Source organism: Nylanderia fulva, unplaced genomic scaffold, assembly GCF_048542155.1.
Source record: "Nylanderia fulva isolate GAGA-0341 unplaced genomic scaffold, ASM4854215v1 Scaffold11, whole genome shotgun sequence".
Taxonomy (NCBI): domain Eukaryota; kingdom Metazoa; phylum Arthropoda; class Insecta; order Hymenoptera; family Formicidae; genus Nylanderia; species Nylanderia fulva.
Window position 1 is genome coordinate 5519048 of NW_028189302.1, and position 25153 is coordinate 5544200.

The 25153-nt window shown below is 30.0% G+C and overlaps 5 protein-coding genes across 10 annotated transcripts in view; 2 read left to right on the forward strand and 3 right to left on the reverse strand.

Annotated features, from left to right (window-relative positions):
- The first annotated feature begins 298 nt into the window (after nt 1-298).
- LOC114936945 (FIGNL1-interacting regulator of recombination and mitosis) overlaps nt 299-25153 on the forward strand; it is a 30541-nt gene continuing 5686 nt past the window's right edge. Inside the window, exons 1-2 of one of the 3 annotated variants that reach the window (XM_029310304.2) lie at nt 299-455; nt 24974-25079. In XM_029310304.2, the coding sequence (XP_029166137.2) occupies nt 24987-25079 (93 nt within the window). In that variant the 5' untranslated portion in view covers nt 299-455; nt 24974-24986. Of the gene's footprint in view, nt 456-13561; nt 13860-24973; nt 25080-25153 lie in introns of those variants that run through there. The other 2 variants (XM_085487440.1, XM_085487436.1) reach the window with 2 other exon arrangements.
- Nucleotides 791-4674, reverse strand: LOC114936953 (gamma-soluble NSF attachment protein-like). The gene is made up of 8 exons (XM_029310312.2): nt 4316-4674; nt 3932-3999; nt 3620-3704; nt 3277-3294; nt 2999-3206; nt 2397-2645; nt 1792-2040; nt 791-1693 (listed from the first exon to the last, which is right to left on the reverse strand). The coding sequence occupies exons 1-8, from the start codon at nt 4363-4365 to the stop codon at nt 1571-1573; spliced, it is 1050 nt and encodes a 349-aa protein (XP_029166145.1). The 5' UTR covers nt 4366-4674; the 3' UTR covers nt 791-1570.
- Nucleotides 5000-6722, forward strand: Chrac-14 (DNA polymerase epsilon subunit 3 Chrac-14). Its single transcript, XM_029310319.2, has 2 exons — nt 5000-5326; nt 5705-6722. The coding sequence occupies exon 2, from the start codon at nt 5705-5707 to the stop codon at nt 6095-6097; it is 393 nt and encodes a 130-aa protein (XP_029166152.1). The 5' UTR covers nt 5000-5326; the 3' UTR covers nt 6098-6722.
- On the reverse strand, nt 6354-13173 carry LOC114936948 (E3 ubiquitin-protein ligase LRSAM1). Of its 3 annotated transcripts, XM_029310307.2 has the most exons (13): nt 12972-13173; nt 12361-12603; nt 11762-12178; nt 11361-11390; nt 10619-10720; nt 10121-10229; nt 9840-10001; nt 9663-9762; nt 9239-9482; nt 8934-9059; nt 8518-8712; nt 7984-8181; nt 6354-7857 (listed from the first exon to the last, which is right to left on the reverse strand). In XM_029310307.2, the coding sequence occupies exons 1-13, from the start codon at nt 13050-13052 to the stop codon at nt 7732-7734; spliced, it is 2133 nt and encodes a 710-aa protein (XP_029166140.1). In that variant the 5' UTR covers nt 13053-13173; the 3' UTR covers nt 6354-7731. The 3 variants fall into 3 exon arrangements, with proteins under 3 accessions (XP_029166140.1, XP_029166141.1, XP_029166142.1); XM_029310308.2 differs by lacking the exon at nt 11361-11390; XM_029310309.2 differs by lacking the exon at nt 6354-7857 and having other exon boundaries at nt 8112-8177.
- LOC114936946 (uncharacterized) lies at nt 14768-22547 on the reverse strand. 2 transcript variants are annotated; one of them, XM_085487428.1, is made up of 9 exons: nt 22360-22547; nt 21721-22059; nt 20820-21356; nt 19890-20483; nt 19260-19581; nt 17580-17919; nt 15716-15836; nt 15384-15544; nt 14768-14981 (listed from the first exon to the last, which is right to left on the reverse strand). In XM_085487428.1, exons 2-9 carry the CDS (start codon nt 21901-21903, stop codon nt 14918-14920), a joined length of 2322 nt encoding a protein of 773 aa, XP_085343554.1. In that variant the 5' UTR covers nt 21904-22059; nt 22360-22547; the 3' UTR covers nt 14768-14917. The 2 variants fall into 2 exon arrangements, with proteins under 2 accessions (XP_085343554.1, XP_029166138.1); XM_029310305.2 differs by having other exon boundaries at nt 21721-22074.

A 25153-nucleotide genomic window follows, 5' to 3' on the forward strand; every position in this document is an offset into this window, starting at 1 on the left:
TAGACAAATTTTAAAGAAAAAGAAGAAATAAAAAAATAAATTTAAAAAAAATTATAAAGAACAAATACTTTTTATTTTCATTTCAATGACATTAATCAGCTGACGTGTAGACAAATTTAAAAAAAAAAAGAAAAAGAAAAAATATATATATATAAATTAAAAAGAAGATTGAATTTGGACTAAATCTTTTTTTTCGTGATTGGTCAGTTTAATATTTCATTTTTTTATATCGAGTCCACCATCTACTGAATAATAGTCTATGGTTGTTCTTAATTACCACAGTCGTGCGCGCCATTTTCGTTTCGTTTTGAACGTGAACAGTTTCGAATTCGTAAACAGTGTCGCGAGTTTAAAATCATCATTATGTGTAGTGCGATTTGATTGTTTGCTACTTTTAAATTTTAAGGGAGAATCATCGCAGCATCGAGGTAAATCCCACGTTCATCGGTTATTCGGTAAATACTCTTTGATATTTATATCGTCAGTCTGTTCTTTTAAGCCGCACATTCTTTCAGATCTTTCTTTAATATAAATTATTTATTAATAATAATAAATTATATATTAATTTATACTTAATTATATGTCTATTTCGGTTTTAATTTACGGAAAATTATGATTTATGGCAATATAAAGGAACAAATTCGTTTCATAGACGACTGATAAACATAACCTATTTGAGTATTATTATTTGGTACCTTAGCTTTACATGAAGAAGACAATTATGAATTCGTATCTTCTTTTATTAAGGAACATTTCATAGGTTTGCAAATGAAGTATTAACAGCAGAATATATCTTTGTATGTTTTTTCTTCCTTAAACTCTTAAATCGTATAACAGTTCAGTATAATGATCGCTAAGGTAGTGCTGAAAAACTAAATATACACTTTTGACTTGAGGAATGTATCTGGCTTTTTAAGTAAAATATGTACAACATTAGCTAATTACTAAAAATATCGAAATATTTAATCTGACACAAAAAGGATATATATGACATATATACACATAACACATATGAAAATAAAAATAAAATATAAATATATCTAAAATATTTGTAGCAATAGCTACTTACAGGATGTCCCATCAGAAAACTGAATTATCAGAATATTTAATTTACTCTTTGTTGTGATGATACGAGCGAAATATTTTAGATTTGATATTTATATGATTTCAAAGAGCAGATCTGGGAAACTTTTCTCTGTATCATTACAACTAAAGATGATAATTAAGTATTTTCATTTCTGGTGACACATTGTGTAAAGTCTTTCAACAAAAATATATTTTCTTGCATATATGGAATATTAATTGTTTTTATATTAAATTTCAATAATTCGGTAACTACTAATAAATAGATTAAACTGTTGGCGAAATATTAAAAGAACAAAAATATTGATAATGAAAGTAGTTATTATCTTCTTGATTTCTGTGTTTCATTCTAATAATTTGGAAGTTGAAAGATAAATGCTGTCAAAACCGACAATGTGCTTTCGATGAAGCGCTCGATATACATGCAAGCGTTACAGTTAACAGTTTACTCAAGCAATAGAGAATTATTGTTTACATCTAAAGACGATTAACACAGGCCTCCCTCGTATTCGTCGTCCTCCTCTTTTTGCGCTGGTTGCGGCTGTGGTGGTGGTTTCTTTTCGACCACTTTTGTCGTTGACTGACCAGTAGCATCAACATCGTTCTTTTTCTAGAAAATCAATTAATATCATTGATATAATGAATAATCAAATATTATAATGAAATAATACATGTGTAAATAATATTAATATACAATAATGAACATACATTAACTTCTGCTTCGACTGTAGTTTGTTCAGAAGGCTTGGACACGTTGGGAGAAATGTAGGATTCCGCGGCATTGGGTCTTACCCCAGCAGGCGGAACTGAGTATTCATTCTGCGGTAAAGGCAACCCTCGCGCTAGTTTGGCATATTCCACATCCATGTGTTTGATAAAGGGGCTATTAAGAGCCGCTCGAGCCGCGTTTGCATCTTCATTGTCGTATGCCTGCAGCAACATTTCCAATGTTTGCACCTGAATCAGAGAATCATATTTTAATTTAAATTAAGAAAGATTATATTAATCGCAATAGATTATAATTAAATAGATATATATATTTTCTATTCATATAATTGCATAATAATTATATATTATATGCACATTTAAAAAAACTTTTTTAGCATTGACAGATTATTAATATATTGGTTGCCAAGAAATTTTTGACAGAGCAATAATAATTTGCATTTAGTCATTTAATAATTTCTTTCCTCTTCGCATAAAATGTATAATATTCAACATAATATCAACATTATATTATTGCTAATAATTTTTTCATGTTTTTTCATATCAAATTAAATCATTCTATAAATTAAATAATTCTTCTAACATACTTCGGGAGGTTCACAGTAATTTCCCCATTCTTTGAAGGCCTTTTCAGCCGCCACTTGATCGCCCCGTGCCAATTGTACTAGCACCAAGGCTACAGTGAGTCTCCCAAGTGATTGCCACAGCTTGATTTCTTGATACATGCCAATTTCGCGACGTATTGCGTCCGCTGCCTCGTCATACATTTGCAGTTTCACCAATAATCTCGCGGCTTTGCTCATATATTCCGCTGCATGCCGCGGACTATCCTCGCCCTAAGAAAATATTTTACATCTTTTACTAGATCCTTAAAAACTTCTTATTTGTTTTATTACATAATTTTAATTAAAAATTTCTTAGCATTCTCAAAATTATCGAATTCTTAGAATTTATTTATTTTTTTCTTAGAACTTAAATTCTTAACATTTTTAAGATTTTTTCTCGTAAACTTTTTTTAAAAAATCTTTAAAATTATGTATCTAATTCTAAGTAAATACATTTATATAATCTTTTCCTTCTCTATATAATCAATTTTTTTATAAATTTGTAACTAATTTTGTTCATTATTTATTTCTGTATTTTGTACTTTACACATATATTTATGTGTATATAGAATATGACTGCGTACCATGATTATGTCAGCTGCACGTTTAAATAACTCTAGAGCCTGCTGAGGTTGTGTAGCTTCTAGCATTTTGGCTCCCTTGTCTAGGGCGGTTACACCTGATTCGGGGGAACCATGCTGTTGAAAAAGACTGCAGGCACTATGAGCTAGTTTCGATACCTCTGATAGATCCCCCATTTCTTTGCAGATGAGCAGAGCTTGTTCGATGCTCCTACAAACATTGCATTTATATATTATCGAAATATATTGTATTGAGAAAATTTCAATTTTTTGATACATACTTTGCTGCGTGGAACCATCTGTATTATAATTAAATTGCAGGAGAATTAAAGGAAATATAAATATTGAGAAAATATTTTCTTGATCTAAAAAAGATTTTTTAAAAACATTAAATATTTTTCATAATTTTCTCCTTTACAAACAAAATTAATACAAAACAAAATAAATAAAATAAAAAATAATTCTATATTAGTATTTATATAATAAATTGATGCTTTATTAAAGCAATGATAAAACTAAGAATATAATTAATGAATTTTTAAAAATTTAATATATTATTAAATGTTTATCAATGTGAGATTGAGAAATTTGGAATATTTTTGTTTAAAATATTTTAAAGGATACGCTTTGGTCTGTTTGTAACAATCAGCCGCTTTCACCAAACATTCTTTGCATTGTGCATATGACTTGGCTATTCGAAAGCATGTTGCTAAAGTGGAAAAAATGAAAAAAAATTATAACTTTAATTGTAAAGTTTTTACAAAACTTGTCAAGCAATTAATCTCTTGTTTTATTTGCTGCAAAATTTTGAAATGATTGATTTAATCCTCAAATAAAAAAATTGATTAAATATTGATTTTTAATTTATTGCATTCTTTAGTATTATTTTATTGTCATTATATTTATCTTTTTTTACAATTATAATATTTATTTTACCTGCATGTGAGTACTCATCAGCTGCCACCTCATAATCAGGTCGCCATTTCAAAAGAGTAGGCTTTAAACTACAAAAATTTACATATATATTTAATATACAATACAATCTTCCAAATACTGTGTGATTTGATTACGTTTGAGAAACGTAATCTTAAAAAAATCAAATTGTGTCACAATCAGTAAATCAATTCTTATGCACTCGTGCATTATTTTTTCCGCACTATTTTTATTACACTATCATATAGATTTATAATTAGAAATATATAATTTAACAAATAAATATCTATATATATACGCAGTTGAAAATTTCATAATTCTTCGAAGTGAAATGTCAAAAAGAGTGAGATGCAAACATTTGCAAAGGAAAGGGAGCGAAATACTTACGCTTTCTCAGCCTGACGTATATGTTCGTTCGCCTCTTCGATCTTTGACATTTTTCTCCGTATGTTGACTACGTTTTCGTCTGCTCGGGTACAATGGCGACGAAATTATGCGTTTGAAAATGATTTATGTCAGTCCTAAACCAAATAATTCACGCTCCTCCGTCAAGGCACCGTATGTGCACGCATACAGACGCCGAAACTAATCTTTACACTTTATCGTTCATAAAGACGACGTTTTTGAGATTGCGAAGCGCATAATCAATTATCTCTCCGAGCTGTACGACTACGATCTAACCTAACGTAACGTAACATATTCTAACCTGCTGCACATCCATTCTGTAGCAGTGGTCGCGAATGTGATTGGTTATTTCCAGCAAGCAAAATCACGCGAATTCTAGATGACACTTCGAGCGAGAAAATTCGGACTTTTAGCACAAAAATTCGCTAACTCAGTGCTGCCACGTCGCGAGACGTAATTAAAAATTTTTTTTAAACTTTATTCTTATTTCACAATTTTCTCTTTTATAAATAAAATTAATACAAAACAAAATAAATAAAAAAAATTCTATATTAGTATCTATATAATAAATTGGGTTTTTCTTTGCTATTTGAATTTCGAATATTATTTGCATAATTGCGTAATTGAATTCAAGAGATATCTATATTATGAATATATAGTCTGTGTTTCATTCATTGAGTTCGCGAAAGTTTGTACCGTTTTACGCCGTCTTTGTTCGATTATTCCGCGACTATTTTTGTGTTGTTTTCTATTTATTTAAATTTTTCTCGAACATGATTGCGGATTCGCGATAAAAATGTGATTGTTGTGTATTTGCAAATATATCTTCTAATTTTATTCAAGAGTTTCATCTTATCGATTTTTACTACATTTATGCACAGCAAGATTGTTCCGTTCCTTATACAAACTGTAATCTTTACATCGAACTCGCTGGCGGGAAAGATCTAACCTCTGAGTCTTTGATATTAATTCTGAACATATTTAAAGATCAAGGTAATAATAATAATTTTTACCGTAATTTCTTTTTACATTTTCTAATAATTGTCATTCTACAATCTTATTTTTATGATTTTTTATTACATATCTAGAAATTTTGTCGTTGCTTATGTAAAGTAACCTGAAAAAAAGTAACTTAATAATAATTTCACAGTTTTGTTTATTTTTTTTCAATACATTTATATTTCGATCAATTTTATATTATTGGGTTATATCTTGTATGTTTTATTTTAAATTAAATCCTTTTGTGATTGCATTTTTGAATATCACAATAATTGCATGGGTTTATAAAATTGCAATACCTTTAGATTTATAAGATTTACATACAATACCTTTAGATTTATAAGATTTAAAACATATATAAACGATAATCAGATGGCTGAACGATTAGAAGACCTGAACCTGCCCAATGCAGTTGTGACAAGAATCGTCAAGGAAGCTTTACCAGACGGAGTGACAGTTGGAAAAGACGCTAGAACAGCAGTTGCAAAGGCTGCATCTATTTTTATACTCTATCTCACATCATCTGCTAATATATTAGCCAAGAAAGGCAATCGCAAGACCATCAGTGGACAAGATGTGATCCAAGCGATGATGGATATTGAATTTGATCAATTTGTTGATCCACTACAAGAATCTTTGGAGAATTTTAGAAAAGTTCAGAAAGAGAAAAAAGATGCAACATCAAAGAAAAAGCAACAAAAGAAAGATGAAGACGATGTGAATGGTGAAGATGAAGAAGCAGGAAGAGAAATTACAGTTTTCTAAGAAATATATTTATTATATTGTTTATAATAAATATTGTTAGTTTATTTAATAATTTGATATTTAAAGAAATTAAGTACTCAAACAAAAAAAATTAAAATGCATTAAAGCAAAAAAATAAATATTTCTATTTGATATTTTTTAATAATGCATTCTACTTTAATGACTTTAAGATAATTATAAGTAATTTTTAACATAAAATATTAATGCAAAAAGGAAATTGGATTTATTTATTTAAAAATTGCATAAAAAACAATAATTTCCACAAGTGAGTTTTATTATATATTATTTAACAGGAATCTTTTTCAACACCAAAATTGTAACAGTGCTAAAACAGTTGCACAAAAAAGTGAAATTTAAATTGTATCGATGCAAAACTGTTCCCACAGTGAAATAATTACACATTTATATCAAAATTTCGTCGTAAAAATTATTTGTTATAAAAGCTTGTTTATATTATGGTTTTTCATCTTTTCTCGCATTCTATTATATTTAACAAGTTTTATATTTTATCCTCACTCAAATATATGTCTAATTTTTATATATTCTGTAATCTACAAAGATATGTTCGCGATTTATGTAAAGTAGTTATACTGTATGAAATATATTAGGTATTATGAATACGAAATATATGTAATCTGCAGTTTCCTTTAAATAGTTTAACTTTTTTAATTTTGTTCTTTGTATTTTCAATTAAAGTAAAATTGAAATTTATGTTTAAAGCCAATATCATATATATACATTGTAAATTATATAATTATTTAAATTATATTGTAAATTAATGTACCATTTGGCTAAATTTGCAATTGTTTAACTAGCTTTATGATTTTTCAAATTAATCTACAAATATAGCTTCGCAACATATAGTACTAAAAGAATTGTAAAAATTCAAATATTGCATCTACGAATATATTAAATTTACAAAAAGACGTGTTTATTTTTTTGGTTCTTAGTAATGTCGATAAAAAAGTGCAACAGCAAACTTATGATAGTTTGTGAAATGCTATTATTGTTTAAGAAAAAATGAATATTGAATTGATCAAAAAATCTTTTCTATGGCAAACAATTGAATTTTATGTCAAACTAGTTACTCACGAAATTGATCATGTTTTAAAGATTTTTTCAACATGTTAAAATGTATAAACATAAATAATTAAAATAATGCATTAAAAATAATTAAAATTTAATGTTTCTAAATAATTTTTTGAAATATTTTTTCTTTTTTTCTAAGACATTTAAAAAATATTAAATTAATTTTTAAAAATAAAATCCAACAATTTTGTGAGTCACTATATATAATATTAATATATTTTCTATATATATATATATGTACACATACGAAGTATTTCATTTTATTAGTAATCGCTGCATATTTTGTAAACTAATATCTTACAAAAAAAATGCTGCTATTTCTAATAAAATGAGATAGCTTGTACATATATGGAATCAACGTTTACATGAGCATTATATTACCAGTGGTAAATATAACTGTTATGCGCATTATAAATAGTTATTATTGAAACAGTTCGTTTGCGCGCATGTGTAATCACAGATTATGAAGAGTAATGTATCATTTCAATACTTTTGAAGAGCATCAAATTGACTGATTACATTGAATCAAATTGAGTTTCCCGAATTTAAGGCTGCATGATTCGAACTTTGCGTTCTATTGAACTTCTGCACATTGGACATCCTGCAGAAACTTTGTCCGCACAAGTGGAGCAACAACAGAGATGTCCACAAGGTAGAAAAATGACTTCACACTACAAAAAGAGATATAATAATGGAATATTAATTATAATAGAATGACAGTTTTATTGATATCTTAAAATTATATATATTATAAATATTTTATATTTATATATACATAATTTGAAAAAAAAACTTACTTGTAAATCGAGGCAGATTACGCATTCCATCATATTAATATTCTCAACAAAATTGCAATCCTGATTACTGGTCGACGCTTCTTCGAGAGGCGCTGAAGGCATTATGGGCGATCTGGTTTCATTCAGTTTTACTTCTGCCAGGTAATTTTCAACTGCTAACATTATGGCAGCGCGATCTCTTTCGCAACTTATGCCTATCTGCAAAACAAAAATTAAAGTATAAATGTACAATAAATCTTCTATAAGTTTTATGTTTATAAGGTATTGCAAAGAAACATGAAAATGTAACTTCTTCAAAAATTTAAAGTTTATCTTAAAATTATTCGCATTTAAAATTCTCAAAATTTGTAATTCAAAAATTTAATATTCTGACAATTTAATAATAAAAATATAATAAATATCAATATTAAATCAACATTATTAAAAATTTACTAAATTTATAGATTGAAAATCTAAATAAAAATTCAATTTCAAAAAAATTTCTAAGAAATTATAAATCTATGTGTACATTGATTTTTTCCAAGAGTTACATACATCTTTCAATTGTTCATCACTGATGTCTGGTAACAAAGACGGTAACGTAGCCAGGAATGGAAGGCAGTGCAAAGCTCCTGCTATCGCTACATACCGAACTAGCATAGGTTCTAACATTTCCAGTAATCCTTGTGGTCGTGCTTCCATTAGGGACTGATACTGCATTAACCAGAACAAACTACCTCGTCTCGCATTCTGTCAAAATTTTTTATATATTATTATTAAATATTTTTTGATGAAATTTTATATTCAAATGTTATTTTTTCTCATTGAACAGGAATGAATTTGTGCAAATTAAATTATCTAACAAAATACAAGGTCAACATGCAAGTTGTCTTTCGTAAAATATTTTTACAAAAAAATAAGGAAGCATTTCTTTTTTATCGATAACTTAGAAAAGAGAAAAAGGTATATACAGAGATGCATCGTTGTTGTTCTATTATATTGATTGTCTCCAGTAGTTGATCTCTCCTATTTTTCTGTTGCTCCAATAAGTCAATTAGAATAGTTGTTAGAACCACGCGTCTATCAGCGATGTCATTCTAAAAAAATATTTTTTATATAAACTTTGTATAATTTTATAAATTAGAGAATTTATAAAGTTTATAAAAATTTTATAAAATTATTCTCTAATTTATATTAGCATAATTATATTTTAATACATAAACAAAAAAATTCCCTTAAATTCTTATTTAATGCTAACTAAGAATTACACTCTTACAATCTGTTGATTGATCTCTAATTTTCTTCTTTCGAGTTCAATGTTTGTGAGCGCAGCCAATTGTGATTGGACCAAATTCACTTGCTGAACAATGCTCCAGGAACGCGCATCACTGCGCTCCAATAATGCAGTGACTGCTGCTTTCTGCAAGACTTCATCCTGTCGCAATCTTTCAATGAGATCTTGCCTAGTTTTTTCTTGATCATGCACTATCTGTGCCAAATGATCGCTGTTCCTCACCTCTCTGAAATAATTGTCCTGAATTTTATTTTTAATTCATCAATTTTTCTGATATATTTTCATAATTTCTTGAATAAAGCAAACATCAGCAGAGATATAATGAACAATTAAGATTCTATCTTTACTGATTGCTTGCTTCTCATTTTCGATAACGTAAAAAAGCAAGTTTACAATTTATACTGACAGTGTGAGCAGGGATTGTGCCGTGTAATCTCTATATTTAGTATACTCTTCCAGTTTTCTCGCCTTACACATTTCTTCTTCCAACAACTTCTCCATTGCAACTGCAAAAACGAATCGATCATATGTACGATATATTGATGATTTTAATTTCAAGTATTTTTATATGCTCAATACTTACAAAGGGTATCCTTCATTCGTAACATGGACTGTTCTGAGTGACAAGAGCTTAACAATTGCATTTCTTCCTGTTTCTCTCGCTCCAATAATTCAGCTTGACTTTGCCTTTCCTCTTCGCTATTTCTTAGAAATTCTTTAATTACGTTATCAGCTTCTTTTTCAGCTAAAACACATAAAATTTATTTATATTAATTATAAATATTTATTATATTTCTTTTCACATTTAATAAATTGTATATTTTATGCGAAATTTATATCAAAGATCGAAGAGTAAGATTGTACCATTATAAATGTATGAAAGCAAACGCGCTCTATTTGTATCTCTTTCTTGCTGCACTTTCTCAAATTCTTGTTCCAATTGTGTCTGTTGTAATGCTAGATCCTCCAGAAGCTGAAAAGCAGAAAGAAAATAGTTTGCAATGTTTTACATTTGTAGATACATTTAATAACATTAATAATTACAAAAGCATGTATAGTGTATATTATTTCATCAATTATAAATCTTAATTATTAATTAATTCTGTGATACATTTTGAAAGAATGAGTTTATATGCTTTTGTAATTTTCTTATATACAAATGACATCATATTGATTATCTTTTAATTAGGCTTTTCTTTTATTTTAGAATTATACTTATAAAATATACAGATACTACAAAATATAATTATCATCATACATGTGTTATGTGTATATATTATATAATAATATATAAGTTTTTTACAAAAATTTAATTGTTAATTAAACAAGTTAATTGATTAATAATAATTATATTTTAATTACCTTCTTTCTTTGAGCTTTCAGCATAGATTGTACTCCCATTTCATATTCCTGTTGCTGTTTTATGTTTTTCTCCACTTCCAACAAGGCATTTTGTCGATGTTCCTATCGAAAATGAATTTTTTTGTCATAATATTATTATATTATACTATTGAATTATGTATTGAGCTGATAAAATAATATATTCGTTTTCTTATATAAAGATTCTTATTTGGTAAAACGAAAGAAAAAAAACGAATACATTTTTTATCAGTTTAATACAATTAAAATCTTCATTGATTTATTAGTAACAATGGACTTTTTAATATTCACTTTTAAAACAATCAAAGGAGGAAGGTAAATTAGATGAGAAAATTTTAAATATATTGTAAAAAAATAGGACCATAAATATTAAAAAAAAAAGTATAAAAAGCATAAATGGGAATATAATTAGCATTTTAGTAGTGCAACTAATAATTAATTATATAAATAAGATGCTCAGCACATTTATCTAAAAAATAAAAATAATTAAATTGTGATTTTCTTTTGTTATAAGGAATAATTATGTTATATATGAATATGATAATTGTTTTATATATATATATCCTGTGCATGTAAGTTTTTTCTTTACTTTCGATTAATTAATTTATTTTTATGGATTGGATTGTTACTGCACTGAGCGTCTTTCAATTTATTAAGAAATAATAATAAAATAGATGGATGACAAGTGGAAAGCATACAAAACTCAAAAAAGCATCCAACATGCCTTCATTTTGTCTAGCTTCTGTAATGTTGCCTAAAAGAGAAAAAAAAAGAAATGGTAAATATGCATAAACATCAAAAGCACATTGTGTATTAATTATAACTACTTACAAAATTGATCAATTTCTGTAAAATTTTTAAATATAAAATAAAGAACTTTGATATATATCTTTCTATATAAATGTAAGTAATAATATTGAAATGAAATTTACTTTATATACATAAAGTAAGAAGCATTTATATAATTTCTTTATATTGGAAACATTTGATCAATTAAGTAAGTCATGTATATCTAATAACAAAAATTTAGCCAACAAAATATCATGATTATTACATTTTTACATATATACATAATTTTATTTTTATAATTATGAAATTTATATATACATTACTTTATTGTAATACCTGAACGTCATTACTCTTATTGTGGTGTACTGTCTGCATGTCTTCTGAGCTTATGTTCCTCGAACTATCGGTCTCTGATATCGAAGTCTCCGGCGAATAGTCGATGCCACTCTCATTTGCCAAAAATGCGATGATCACTATTGTGCCGCCGTCTATAATATCTTGAGGTGGATACAACAGGTTCAGATTATCAATATTTAGACTAGTCAATTGCTGAGCATAACCCAAGGATTTAGGCAGTTTCTGCAATGATTTATTATGACTGAGGTTGAGAGTTGTGAGTTCTTTCTGCAACTGCCCAATGCCATTAGGCAGTTGTTTGAGATTGTTCCTCGAGACATTCAGAATTGTTAACTTATTCAAATAAATTATCTCATTGGGCAGTTTGCGAATGCTGTTGTCTTGCAAATAAAGCTCCTAAAAAAGAAAACAAAAATCATTATTTTAGAATCAATAATATACAATATTATATATTATTAATAGACATTAATATTTTATATTATTTTGTATTGTCAGAAGGATTATACAACTGTCTTTTCATACATATCTTTTTTACCATAAAAATTATCAAGATAAAACTTTCTGATCAATAAATGTACCTTCAGAGAAGAGAGACACATAATATCAGGAGGTAATGTGATAAACTCATTTCCATGAATGTCTAAAACAGTCAGCAATGACAAGTCACATAAGGCACCTCCGCCTGAGAGCGAGCTTAGCTTGTTGTTATACATTAATAAGCTTTCCTTCCGAAACACCTTGCACAGTGAATAGATACCTGACGGCACATTCTTCAAGGCACATTCCGAAACATCAAATATTGGCTCTGGATTTTCTCTGGCCTTTAAACAAGTATAACACACAAATGAAATAAACATTAATAATAATATTAAATCTGTGTCATTACATATATCATTAATAATATTTCATATTAAATATAGAATGATAAAAAGAGAAAATAGAGAAATGTATATCAAATAAAAAATAAATATATACATATTGCCTGATGAAATATATCTTTTTCATCAAGTATTTTAGTCTAATTCAATTTCTTTTTTAATTACAATTTATAAATTATATCTCCAAATTGTTATCCAATTATATTGTCATTATCTATATATCTATTATTTAATTAATTAATTAGTCATCATGTGACTAATTTGTGAATCGATGGTCGTCCTAACCTCAAAATTTCTAGACAAATACATACCAAGTACAACTTATACTCGAGTCGTGCCTTATAATCGACATTAGCTTTACTCCCGTACTTCCTCGACATCCTTGCTCGCATCCGTCGTCATAAAAAGGAGGCGAGCAAGGATCTCATTCCGGGAATGACACGGTGATAAGCGTTGATAACGCTTAGCGCTGAACTGCGTGATCGCGTATTCGATAAGACTAATCTGACCTGTCCAGCTGTCTAATTTATGCTTCTTATTTTTAATTATACTTTTTACTACACAATTATCCTCCTTCCTTCTCTCTGTTTTAATATCTAAATATTATATGCAAGATATTTCTAAAATAAGCAATTAAAACTTTAAATTAAATTTTATTGTGTAATAATCATTTTGATAAGAAGAATGTAATATAAGTCTGCAAATGTATTTCTGCATTATTGAAGATAGCACATATATATATATATATATATATATATATGTTTTATAGAATTTTTTAAATCTTTATTTCAATTTTTCCATTTTTCTTAAAATTGAAAAGCCCGCCTTTTGTCTCGATCTATCGTGCAGGAGAATCTCGAACGCGTCACAGTCACGTGACAATAAGCAGACAACTTCGCGCAAACGTATTGTGCAATTCACGTTTGAAATTCGTTTGAGAAAGAAACGGTGCTGCGTTCCAATGTAAGAGTAGAAATTGTTATATTTGCGTTGATTTTGATAAGAGGGCTTTTTTACAACTTCACATCGAGTCAGTGTACACGTTATAACGTGTGTCTAATTGTGTGATCTAAAATCAAAGAGATATTCCATAGTCGTTGGTTGACCCTACCTTGTTCAACTGAGTTGTTGGTTACCGAAAGAAAAAGAAAGACAACTATACAACAACGAAGGAACAAATTCATATTCGCTTTTAATCGGTGAGCATTTCGATTGTTGACATTCATTTTATGTTAACTATATATATACAGCGAATTTTTAATAAGTAATGCTTAAATTTAAGTAATGCGTATATGATTTAATCGTATGTGTATATTTTCACAAAGGAAAAATTTCATAGAAAACAATAAAAGGAACATATTTTGTTGAGACATAGGTTCTAATTTTTAAATATATTATAGTTGTATGTTCTGTATTTTTCTGATTTTTTCTTTTTTTCTTTTTTTGTTTTTTTGTTGCCTAAATATATATTTATTTATTATTAATGCATAAAATGTAACATATATATATATAGTGTAATTAAAAGAACAGACAATTTTTTCGCTTTATGAAATTATTACATTATTGGTATATCTTTTTCAACGTGTTAAAAATATTCTATTATGTATTATTTGGAATAATTTAAAAATAATTAAAAAAGGCAGTATAGAAAAATCATGAAAAAGGCAGTAGAACTTTATTTAAAGCTTAATAGGAACTGTCTAATATCAGATGATTCAATTGCGCCTATTTTTTCATTATAAGTGCAATTTATTATTATTATATCAATTATTATTATTAAAATGATATTTTTCAATTTTAATAATAATAATTTATAATCTATCTGATATCCAATTATTTTAATTTTATGTATATTTCTATGCACAATTTTTTTTAATTATAAAAGTATAATTTATAATTAATAAATTATATATAATGTTATGATGCATATATATAATTTATTTATTATAATTTTAACAAAATGTGTAATATCCAAGTAGCAATTAAATATAAAAATTAGTAAAAAATAATTAATAAATTATGTATATAAGTTATATAATATATATAATATATAATAATATAATATATAATTTATTAATTATATAATTAAGAAATTACATTTGTGTATAAATTATATTAAATATCATTAATATTACTTTTATTCTGTCGATTTGTTTTTTTAATCGATCGATTCAAGAAAATAAAAATAATCTCGGTTTATTAAAAAAGTATCTAAAAGTATCTAAAAGTAGCAAAGCAATCCAATTTTTTGCTAATTTTACCCCAAATCTTGCGAATATTCCTTCTGACGCAATCGATATTCCGTTGGTGTTAGCATGCCTCTGAAAAAATACTTTTCCAATTACTTTTGAGTACGTATAGATTACGTTCAATAAATTGATATCAAGATATGAAATCTTGCAATTTTACATATAATTTGCACTTTAGTCTATGTATATCTGAAGAATTTGAGTCATATTTCACATTATTAAAATATTTTTGCAATTTCTAAATAGCTTCCTTTTTAAATAAATGTTTTATTATAATAATATATAATTATAAAGGAATGTACTATTGTTTAATATAACGCTACGTTATTTTATCTTGATTATTTTATTACATAACATTTTATTATACGAATTGATATATTACGCTAATTATTCTTAATTAATTTTTTTTAAATTTATACACTCTTATTTCAGGTTTATTATATTTTTAATTGAACTTGATAATCATTTTATTACCTTAAAACAGTGTCAAAAGACACGCACACTCCCTTATCGCACATTCGTCTATAGAGATGCCAGCATTCTTTTTCCTTAATTGTTTGAAAATGCGGCTCTGGCGGCATTACTTCTTGTGGTGTCTCTTTTGTCGGCTGTGTTTCTTTAGAAAAGTGTTCAACCTGTATATTTACATAATAATAATAATATTATAATATTATAATATAAAATAATAATGAAATAATTATTATATAATTAAAATAATATTATAAAATTATTATATAAATTGTTATATTGTATAAATAATTATTATATCAAATTTGTTTATTTCAACTTGAATTAATGTGACTTACTTTTGAAAGCGGAATATCAATTGGCGAAGCTGAAACTGCGACGAGATCAATTCGCGACATCGCGAGACAGGACCTTTGATCTTTCATTTCTATCGGTCCATTATTCGTCTGCTCTGTTATTCTGCAACATTATCAGAAAAACATTTCTTTCTTAGTTAATTGACTGTAATTATTTGGGCAGTCAAAACATTAATTATATAAAAAAAATCCACCCTGTTTAAAGAATTCTCCCTAACAAAAAATGCTCAAATAAATTGTCGACATTTAGTGAAAATATATAGAAGAAATAGCGAAAATCTCTACACAGAGAGAATTTTCTCTTAGAATTTTTTTACTCTAGGAATCATGATAATCGTGGGACAATATGGTATTGGAAGAGTTTTATAAGAGTTTGATTAATATTTATACCACAATAAAAAATATTAATATCTACCACAATAAGATATAAAATATGTTCGATTAATTTTATTATCTACACAGTTTATCATGTACATATGAAAATTTATTATGTACATATTAATATGTTTTATTGTGGTAAATATTAATCAGAGAGAAATTCTTATAAAATTCTTCCAATATTATATTGTCCCACGATTACCATGATTTTCAAAATAAATTCTAAGAGAAAATTCTCGTGCACACGGAACGAAGAAAGATTTGTTGGTTCATAAAATTTGTGAGATTTAGTTAAGCTCATTTTTCTAACTTTATATAAGCGATGAGCAAGTCGTCGCGGAAGACATCAAATATGATGATCGAAGTTTGACGAAGGCACCAATCGAAGGACGTACCACCATCCGCGGGATGCAAACATTCACGGCCGTACCAGTCAGTTACAAAGCAACCTTCTCCTCTCCCTTCCCCTGTCGTCGTTACATCACGTTATCTACTTTTATTTTTTCGACGTCAATATCATAAATCGTCGACCAATCGAACTTTGTCTCTCTCCTCCCCGAACGCGTTTTGTATATAGATTAATATACGACAATAGAACTCGCGACTACTTACGCGCAAATCGACTTCATTTCGCGATCTCTCTGACTTGCTAATTTTTCGTGAGCTTTTGTTATTCTGCATGTAATGCTTTCGATATGCTCGGAAGAATCGTTTTTAGACACGAATTCAATAAAGTAAAAATCGGGCATAAATATTAGATGTAACAAAATTATTTTTGAATTTTTATATACTTATTTTGAACGTTTCAACCCTTTCTTTGGACCATCCTCCGCATATCAATTAGTAAACATTTTTTATTAATTAATTAATACAAATTTTTTGCTAATTAATATACTGAGGATGGTCCAAAGGATCGAAATATTTAAAATAAATATAGAGGCTTTTAAAAATATAATTTTGTTGCCTGGTTCTTACTAGCTCTTTATTTTTAGACACGAATTCAGATAGTAAAAACCAGGCATTAATATTAGATGCAACAAAATTATTTTTGAATTTTTATATACTTATTTTGAACGTTTCAATCCTTTAAACTATCCTCAGCATATCAATTAGTAAAACATTTTTTTTGCTTATTAATATGCTGAGGATGGTCCAAAGGATCGAAATATTCAAAATAAATATAGAGGCTTTCAAAAATAATTTTGTTGCACCCAATATCTGTGCCTGGCTCTTACACTAGCTTTTCATCTGAAAAATTCATATTTACATATTACAGAGCTTTTTCGATTTATTATTATAATTATTTTTAGAATAACAGAATGAATGAAAATAATCATCAAGTAACTAAGAACCCAATTGTAAAATTTAACTCTTCTCGATATAAAATATATCGAATGCATTGCACAATCATTAGTCTCAAATGTTTTGTATTGCAATTATATTTTAGGATTATAGAGAAAAAGCTCACGTCGGACGGCTCGGGATACTTCGCGTTCGCAGCAGCTTTCGCTTTTTGTCGTGCAGATCCCCGATCGGCACCGCCAGGCATCTCTTCTCGCGATCAGTCAACGGTGGTTCTGGCATCGCTTTCTCGGCATCCTGCGAAATTAACAGCACAGGAACAGCTGGTGTCGGCGTCGCGGCCCTTAAATCGTCGACGGCTAAATTCTGCTCCGATAAATCTTTACAGCTGTTTCCGTGCGCGACGTTAAGGGCAAAACCGAAGTAAGGGGGTTGAATCTCCTTATTGACGATCCGCTTTTCCTCCTTTGTTGGTTCCTCGTCGGAAGAGTCTCTCTGAAAGGAGACTATGCATGCGATTTAATTAGTACACATTTTTTTGCTAATTAATGTGCTGCGGATGGTCTAAAGGATCGAAATATTGAAAATAAAAATAGAGGCTTTGAAAAATAATTTTGCTAAAGGAATCGTTTCAATTTATAAACTTTGCAAATTGAAACTCTTATAGAACGAATAATTTGATCTGATTTCGTGAAGCCACGAGAACTTTTGAGGTGAGAAATAATATTTAATATAGAACGCTTTCTATCTTTCTCTTTTGCGAAAGTAAATCGATGAAAGGTGATATTTGGTTCAATTGTTGGCGAATGATAGAACCAGGTTATTCGGTGCGATTGTAAAAAGCCCAAAATCAATCGTATACGATAGTCTATTAATCCCGATACGATCAATCACGATGTCTCTGCAATGCATTAACTGCACGATCGCATGCAGAGTGGTTCATTATTAGTAAGAAAAATTGTGCATGTGTATACGAATGTATGTATGAGGCTAATAATTTTTTATTAAGATTTCAAGGGGATGTATCTTGAAAATTGAAAGATAAATAATAATATCTTTTTGTCATTTTTTTTAAAGCTCTCAACTCTTTTTAATTAAGTTTTAATTATCTTGCTACACAAGTGTGATAGCGTTAGTAATGAATTTTACTTTGATTGCAAAGCGTACGTGTATTGTGTAGAGAAGCTGGCATTTGGGAATTCTAACTATGTGTTGTTCGCGTGTCTCGTGTCTCTCTTAATTAGTCGGTTCAATTATAGTTCTACGCCTCTTCGCCTTGCTTGTTGCCGCACGCGTATACATTATCGAGCATTATCTCAGCACGATCAGCCGAATAAATATTAATTTAAGATGAGTATGGAAATTATTTTATCCGTAATCCTAAGGACGATACAGATTTCGAAAAGCAAAACATTTTTAAGAAGTCTAGAGAGAGAAAAAACACACAAAACAAACTTGGCAAAAAGTCAAACCTGTGCTTTAATTAATACACATCGAAAAATCCATTGCTCGAAATTTTTATATCAAATTTATTACGACATTTATTTACTAAAAATTTGTCTTTATACAAAGAGAGAATTTTCTCTTATAATTTACCCTGAAAATAATAGTAATGGGGACCAATAAAAATAATATTATGATAAATATAATAAATATTGTGATAAATATTAATCAGAGAAACTCTGATAAAATTCTTATTCCAATACCGTATTGTCCCAAAATTATCATGATTTTCAAGATAAATTCAAAGAGAAAATTCTCTTCGTGTATAATTTATATAAAAAATGTTTGATTTAATTGAAGTAAAAAGAATTTCACTTACATGAGAATAAAATAAAAAGCATACCTGACTTGATAGGTTTCCTCAGTACAGTAGGGTTGGGATTGATGGATGTCTTGATGATGGGCATGGTGGGTAGCTTGCTGCGCAGCTCGTTGATGAGCTTATCGTCGCCCGGCGAATTTTCCGCGTCGCTATCGCTATCAGCCGAGCTGACTAAAGATACCATGGTAATCACGTCGCTCGTTCTAGGGTCCATGGAACTCTTTCCTCGTCCTCCACGATCCTCGTCCTTGCATCCGCCTGATGCAGCGAGAAGACGCCTCTTCGCGCTCCTCGATCTCTTCTTCAGGGGCGCCGATCTTATCGATCGCTCGCCTCGCGATATCTAGACACAATTTCTTTCTTTTTATGTATATATTTTTTTATTTTATTGATATCATTTATTATATTTTTTTCCTATATTTTTTCCTATATAAATATATAAAGAAATATATATACATATATGCGTATATATATATATATATTTCTTTATATAAATTTATATAAATTTTTTTACATAAATATATAAATATATATATATATAGATTTCTTTATACATTTTAATTTATATATCGATTCTTGGTGCATAAGGATAAATAGATCTCGATGAATCCTCTCAAACACACTCTATAGGATCTTAGGAAAAATTCCTACCTTCATCGAATTTTCCTCGATTTTTTCCGCAGCGTCAATTTTTTCATCCTGCATTTTTCCGCAAACAGCTGATTTATCTGAGGCTTCGGTGAGAGCAGGCGCGTCGATTATGATATTTACTTGAACGCGTGTCCCAGGTGCGACGTTATTTCTCCTCTGCGGCGGTGCGGAATTCGTTCTTCTGGTTTTCTCCAAGTTCATCATCGAACTGGACGAGCTTCTCGTGAGAATGCTGTTTTTGTCGATCGGTGATCTTGTCGCGGCCGAAGCGCATCTGATCTCGATCGATTTCGCCGATGCGAGCTTGTCTTTCGATTCCGTGATCATCTCTTTTGGAAACTTTTCCGGCATCGGTATCAGAAAAGCACGATTGGCACCGCTCTGAAAGCTCGCGCGCTTCAGCTTAGCTGAGGAGACATTGTCGTTGCTTCTCGTTGGATCCGCGCTTTCCTGTTTCAAGGACGGAAAGGTGATCGAAGGGTGTAAGTGATTGTTTGTCGAAAGATGGAGGCTCGTGCAATCGATGTTTATCCTCGTCTTCTTCTTTTTCTCCTCAACGTCTAACAATGAGTTAGTTTGCGCGTTCGACGTTCCCTGAAAAGATCGGCAATGTTCTCCAACTAATAATTTTTTTATAGAAAGTGATGTTGATATTTAACTTGGAAAACATTTATTATATGGAGATAATAATAAAAATTAGATCCTTTTCTCTCTCAAAAAATGATGGAAATATTTTATCATTCTTTGAGATACATCGAATTTATGTAAAAACAAAGAATTTATTATGTATATTTTAAAATTTAATATGAAAAAGGTATTTTGTGCTATGTTGAATTTACAGAATTTAACTGCTCGAAATAATGAAGAGACAAAATAATAGATATATTATTTATATATTAATAATTATTGCATATAATTATACTTATGTACCTCGTTTTCTCCTCCTTGCTTTTCCACATTTTTCGCTACACTTTCATCTTTTTTTATCAACAAATTATTTTCCATAATTCCAGACGCAGCCTCCAGCTTCCTCTCGCCTTCTCCTTCATCTCTCTTATCAATTTCACCCTTTTTCCTTTCTCGGCCTCCTTCTAAAGGGACATCCTCTTTCCTAGATATCTCCAGATTCCGTGGATTTTTTTCTTCATCTTGCGTAAAATCAGGTTCTTCTCTGGGGAGCGGAGTGGACATTGATAATTCAGATTCGCAGCGCTCTTCTACGGCCACGTTATGTGCCAAGAAGATATCGATGTTCGCTTTATTCTGCTCGCGATGCTTCCACGCGAGTCGCAGCCTCTCAGCGAGCTCCTGTCGCGAGTAGAGAATCGACGCCTTCTCCGCGGTGGCATAATTTCTGCCAGATCGGCCCGTGGTCGGTCTGGATCGGCTTGGAATTTGCCGAGCCACCACTTCCACTTGAGCCAGACCATCGCAACCGCGACGGTCGTCGCCCCAGGCGACTCGCACCTGCCAATTTTGACGAATATATATAATTAACAGGGTTGGGTAATAACTAGTTATTTAGTTAACAGTTAAAAAAAATTAATAAGTTATGAATGTATTATTTTTAAATTAAAGTATTATTAATTTTTATGTTTATTTGTCATTAATTGTAATTACCAAAAGATATATTTATAAAAATCTAAATTAATTTTATAAGCAATTGATTTTAACTTAACTTAGTTTAAAAAAAATCACTAACATACCCAACCCTAATAATTAACAATATAATTATATGGAATATAAAATATAGGGAGATGATATGCAGGACGTATTCGAATTTTCCAGATGGTGAAATGAAAAGAATAAATAGATTCCTCAACAATCCCACCTTCGGCTTGTCCGTCGCATTTCCAGCTACTCTATCGCGCGCGATCGGATTCGCGTAGATCTGCAAAGACTTGCTGCAATCGTCCTCGGCCGATTTCTGTCGTCTAATGTGCTGCCGACGTGGTGCAGACTGCTGCAATGACAGCTGCCTGACAGGTCGCGTCGCTCTTCTACCGCTAGACATCGTCCGAGTAAATCGTCTTTACGTTATTGTCAGTGCATCTTCTCGATAGAAAAATCGCTCTTCTAGTAAAGCTTATCGATCGATTTGTTTATTCAGTTGACATATCGTTTCCTAATATAAATCGCTTTCAGCTCCACTCCGCCAAAGTGTTGCTACCTGCCAATAACATTGCTAAATTAAATGTATCATCTGAACGGAGAGAATTTTCTTTCAGAATTTACTCTAAATATCGTGATAATCTTTGATTAATATTTAGCACGAACAAAATTATTAACTATTACTATATGTACATAATAAAATTAATCGAACATATTTTATATCTTCTATATTGTGATAGATATTAATCAGAGAGTGTCATGATTTTTAGGGTAAATCTTAAGAGAAAATTCGCGCGCAAAAGTTTAAGAGAAAAGAAACGCTTTAAAAAATTATATGTATATAAAAATACTTACTTACTTTTCATAAACTATACTCGGAGATCTCTCTTAGCTTTCGATCCTCTAGCGAAGAGCGCGCCGAGGAAACGTTGTCGACGCCGCGACCGGGCGCCGACTGACTGACTACCCTTATCCATTGCCATCACTCTCCACCCACCTTTCGACGTACACCAAACCCGGTTCACCAACATGCCCGTCAAACATAGATGTATCGTTACCTCCGTCCCTTTCTCACTCTCGCCCTGTTTTGAACGGTAGCCAACACACCAATACCACGATTGTACTAGTATCATTAACCTCCGTCATTACGATCACTGTCAGCGCTGCCAGGGTGGTCGAACTCCTCGCTGACTTCGTACACGCTGACCTCGAGGCCACGGTGATATAACATCACGATATCTGCATATATACGAGTGTGTTTTAACTTTTGTATATACTTGAAATATTTTCCGTGTTTTTTTTAATACTGCGGAAGAATAAGCAAACAAATTACACCCCCCGAATGGATGTTATTATACTTTTTCTACGTTATTGCATATATGTATATGTATATTAATGAGTATTATTTTATCAGAAAAGCGTGAACAACTTTGAAATCTCAGAAAAAAGAATTGACAGATACCTGTAAAAACAATTTTACTGTAATACGAGAAATAATTTTCTTCACATTATACAACATTAAAGTAAGAAATCGAGGGGAATTTATAAATGAAGATAATGCTTTTCTCAATAAGCAAACTTTAATCCTCCTCCATATCATGTACTGTGGAGGTTTATTTCTTGATTTATTACTTCGGCTTCATTTTGAATAATATAATATTTGGATATAACTATGGACTTAATAAATCGAGGCATTTTTTTTTCAATAAAGAATACCGAAACGTCAGCGCTGCTTCTGGTGGCTCGAATTCATAATTCAGGGACGAAAAATTAGCATCTCTCGATCGAAAATCACATCGCTCAAATCCATCCTCCGTGACTCACAGCCTGGTACACGTCGGTCGCGTGGTCACGTGTCGGAACCACCCTCTCTCTTAACCCCTTTACCACCCTCTGTCCTTACTACAACCCAGCGAGCACGTGCTGTTGTTTGGGAGTCGTCGAAATCACCTAACCGCGTTCGCGCGACTCCGAATCCTATATCGAATTCGAGAACCGCCGACACACAGGCAGTCACTGCCGGTATTATTGATCAAAACTCTGCCCATCATCTGACAGCTTGTTGTCCGCAGTTGCCATGGCAAGTCGACGGCTCGATCATTCCAATTCCTGCCTCGGATCGGCTTCTTTTCACCCTCCCGTTGCTCGATTATCTTCCCCTTTTCTTTTCTTTCCCTCTCTTTTTTTTATCAGATTTCTTCCCACTTGTATACGACCTTGTTGCATTGACAAAGCAGAAGTAACCAAGTCCAGGATGTCTCCTCCCTCTTGCAATTATGCGCTAATTTTCTACACAGGGAGAATTTTCTCTTAGAATTTACCCTGAAAATCATGGTAATCGTGCGACAATATGGTATTGGAAGATTCTTATAAGAGTTTTTCTGATTAGTATTTACCACAATAAAAATATTAATATGTCTCTCCGTGTATAATCTTTTTCCTTATTTTTTTTATTACTAATCTAATTGATCTGTTCGATTTTTTTATTCTATCAATACTTAATATCCATCGCAATTTGTAATACTTGCGGTGATTCTCATCTTCATTATCGCGAAAAAATGGTAATCTGATACGAACGTATAACAACTCATGACTCATGATTAAAGGATTAAAAGATGATTGAAGGGGAATTCCAAAAGATCAACTTTGCATTGATTTGATCGGTGAAATCTTTTCCCAGAAGTGGGTTACAATTCTCGCTCGTCGGCGATAGCGCAGAAATTGCAGACGGAAACTTTTGGCAAATCGACGATTAGAAAGCTTGGAGCTGCCTTAATTGACGTCCTTATCAGCAAACTTCGGCAACCTCGAGCATTGCCAAGAAATTTTCGATTTGCTCCGCTTCTACCTATTATTCGCGATCGGGAGGGGAGAGGTCTGATTACAAACCTCCCCTTGATCGATCTTTACATTGGAACTGTTGTGAAAATATGCTAGCAAATAGTTCGAGCTATATTAGTATATTTTATCTTTATTATCTTATTGATTGATCAATAAGTTGTATTTAAATTTCTTTATGGTGATAGTTTAAGTCAACACTAATTAAATAGTAATTCTTTCTTTTATTTAGAATACTTTTGAAAATAGTAGGAGAAATACTTGGAATAATAGAGCTTATTAAATAGAGAATTATTTAATGTAAAAATTGGTAATAATTTTTCTAGAGTACTTACATATTATTTAAAAATAAATACTTTATAATAAAAATAATATAAAAGATAATATAAAAGAATTGTCAGTGCCGGTAGTTACTATTAAAAAACTCGAGTTGGAGAGCCAGAGGAATATGACTTAAATTTTGTAATCAACTTACCCATCAAAAAGAAATATACATATAAAAGTATAATATTATACTTAAGAATTTGATGATGTGTATAATGTTGAAAATTATATAAATATATACGAAAATATATAATATAAAAGATATTTTTTTGTATTAATACTTTATTTTTTATCTATATATTTTAAAATAGGTTGCACAGGAAGATGTCATCACCCAGTCATATCACTCTCAGCCAAGCTTCGAGTTATCAGCTCGAAAAAGATTTCAATATAAATAGCCTAGTGTGCAGATTACAAATATCCTTTTAATGTGATTCACTGAAGATGATTCACTGAAAACAGTACACTCCAGTAACTTTAGATTTATTATA

What these genes read in the sequence shown, in the direction of transcription:
- LOC114936946 (XM_085487428.1), bottom strand. Translation starts at nt 21,903, where the DNA reads ATGTCTAGCGGTAGAAGAGCGACGCGACCTGTCAGGCAGCTGTCATTG. An exon ending in AGCAAGGAGGAGAAAACGAG is followed by an intron (nt 20,484 to 20,819) that starts GTACATAAGTAT and finishes CGATCTTTTCAG; the next exon opens with GGAACGTCGAACGCGCAAAC. An exon ending in GAGGAAACCTATCAAGTCAG is followed by an intron (nt 17,920 to 19,259) that starts GTATGCTTTTTA and finishes TCGCATGCATAG; the next exon opens with TCTCCTTTCAGAGAGACTCT.
- Chrac-14 (XM_029310319.2), top strand. Translation starts at nt 5,705, where the DNA reads ATGGCTGAACGATTAGAAGACCTGAACCTGCCCAATGCAGTTGTGACA.
- LOC114936948 (XM_029310307.2), bottom strand. Translation starts at nt 13,052, where the DNA reads ATGCGAGCAAGGATGTCGAGGAAGTACGGGAGTAAAGCTAATGTCGAT. An exon ending in TCGAGTATAAGTTGTACTTG is followed by an intron (nt 12,604 to 12,971) that starts GTATGTATTTGT and finishes ACTTGTTTAAAG; the next exon opens with GCCAGAGAAAATCCAGAGCC. An exon ending in GCTTTCATACATTTATAATG is followed by an intron (nt 10,002 to 10,120) that starts GTACAATCTTAC and finishes TATGTGTTTTAG; the next exon opens with CTGAAAAAGAAGCTGATAAC.
- LOC114936953 (XM_029310312.2), bottom strand. Translation starts at nt 4,365, where the DNA reads ATGTCAAAGATCGAAGAGGCGAACGAACATATACGTCAGGCTGAGAAA. An exon ending in ATACGTCAGGCTGAGAAAGC is followed by an intron (nt 4,000 to 4,315) that starts GTAAGTATTTCG and finishes AAATTTTTGTAG; the next exon opens with TTTAAAGCCTACTCTTTTGA. An exon ending in ATTACTGTGAACCTCCCGAA is followed by an intron (nt 2,041 to 2,396) that starts GTATGTTAGAAG and finishes TCTCTGATTCAG; the next exon opens with GTGCAAACATTGGAAATGTT.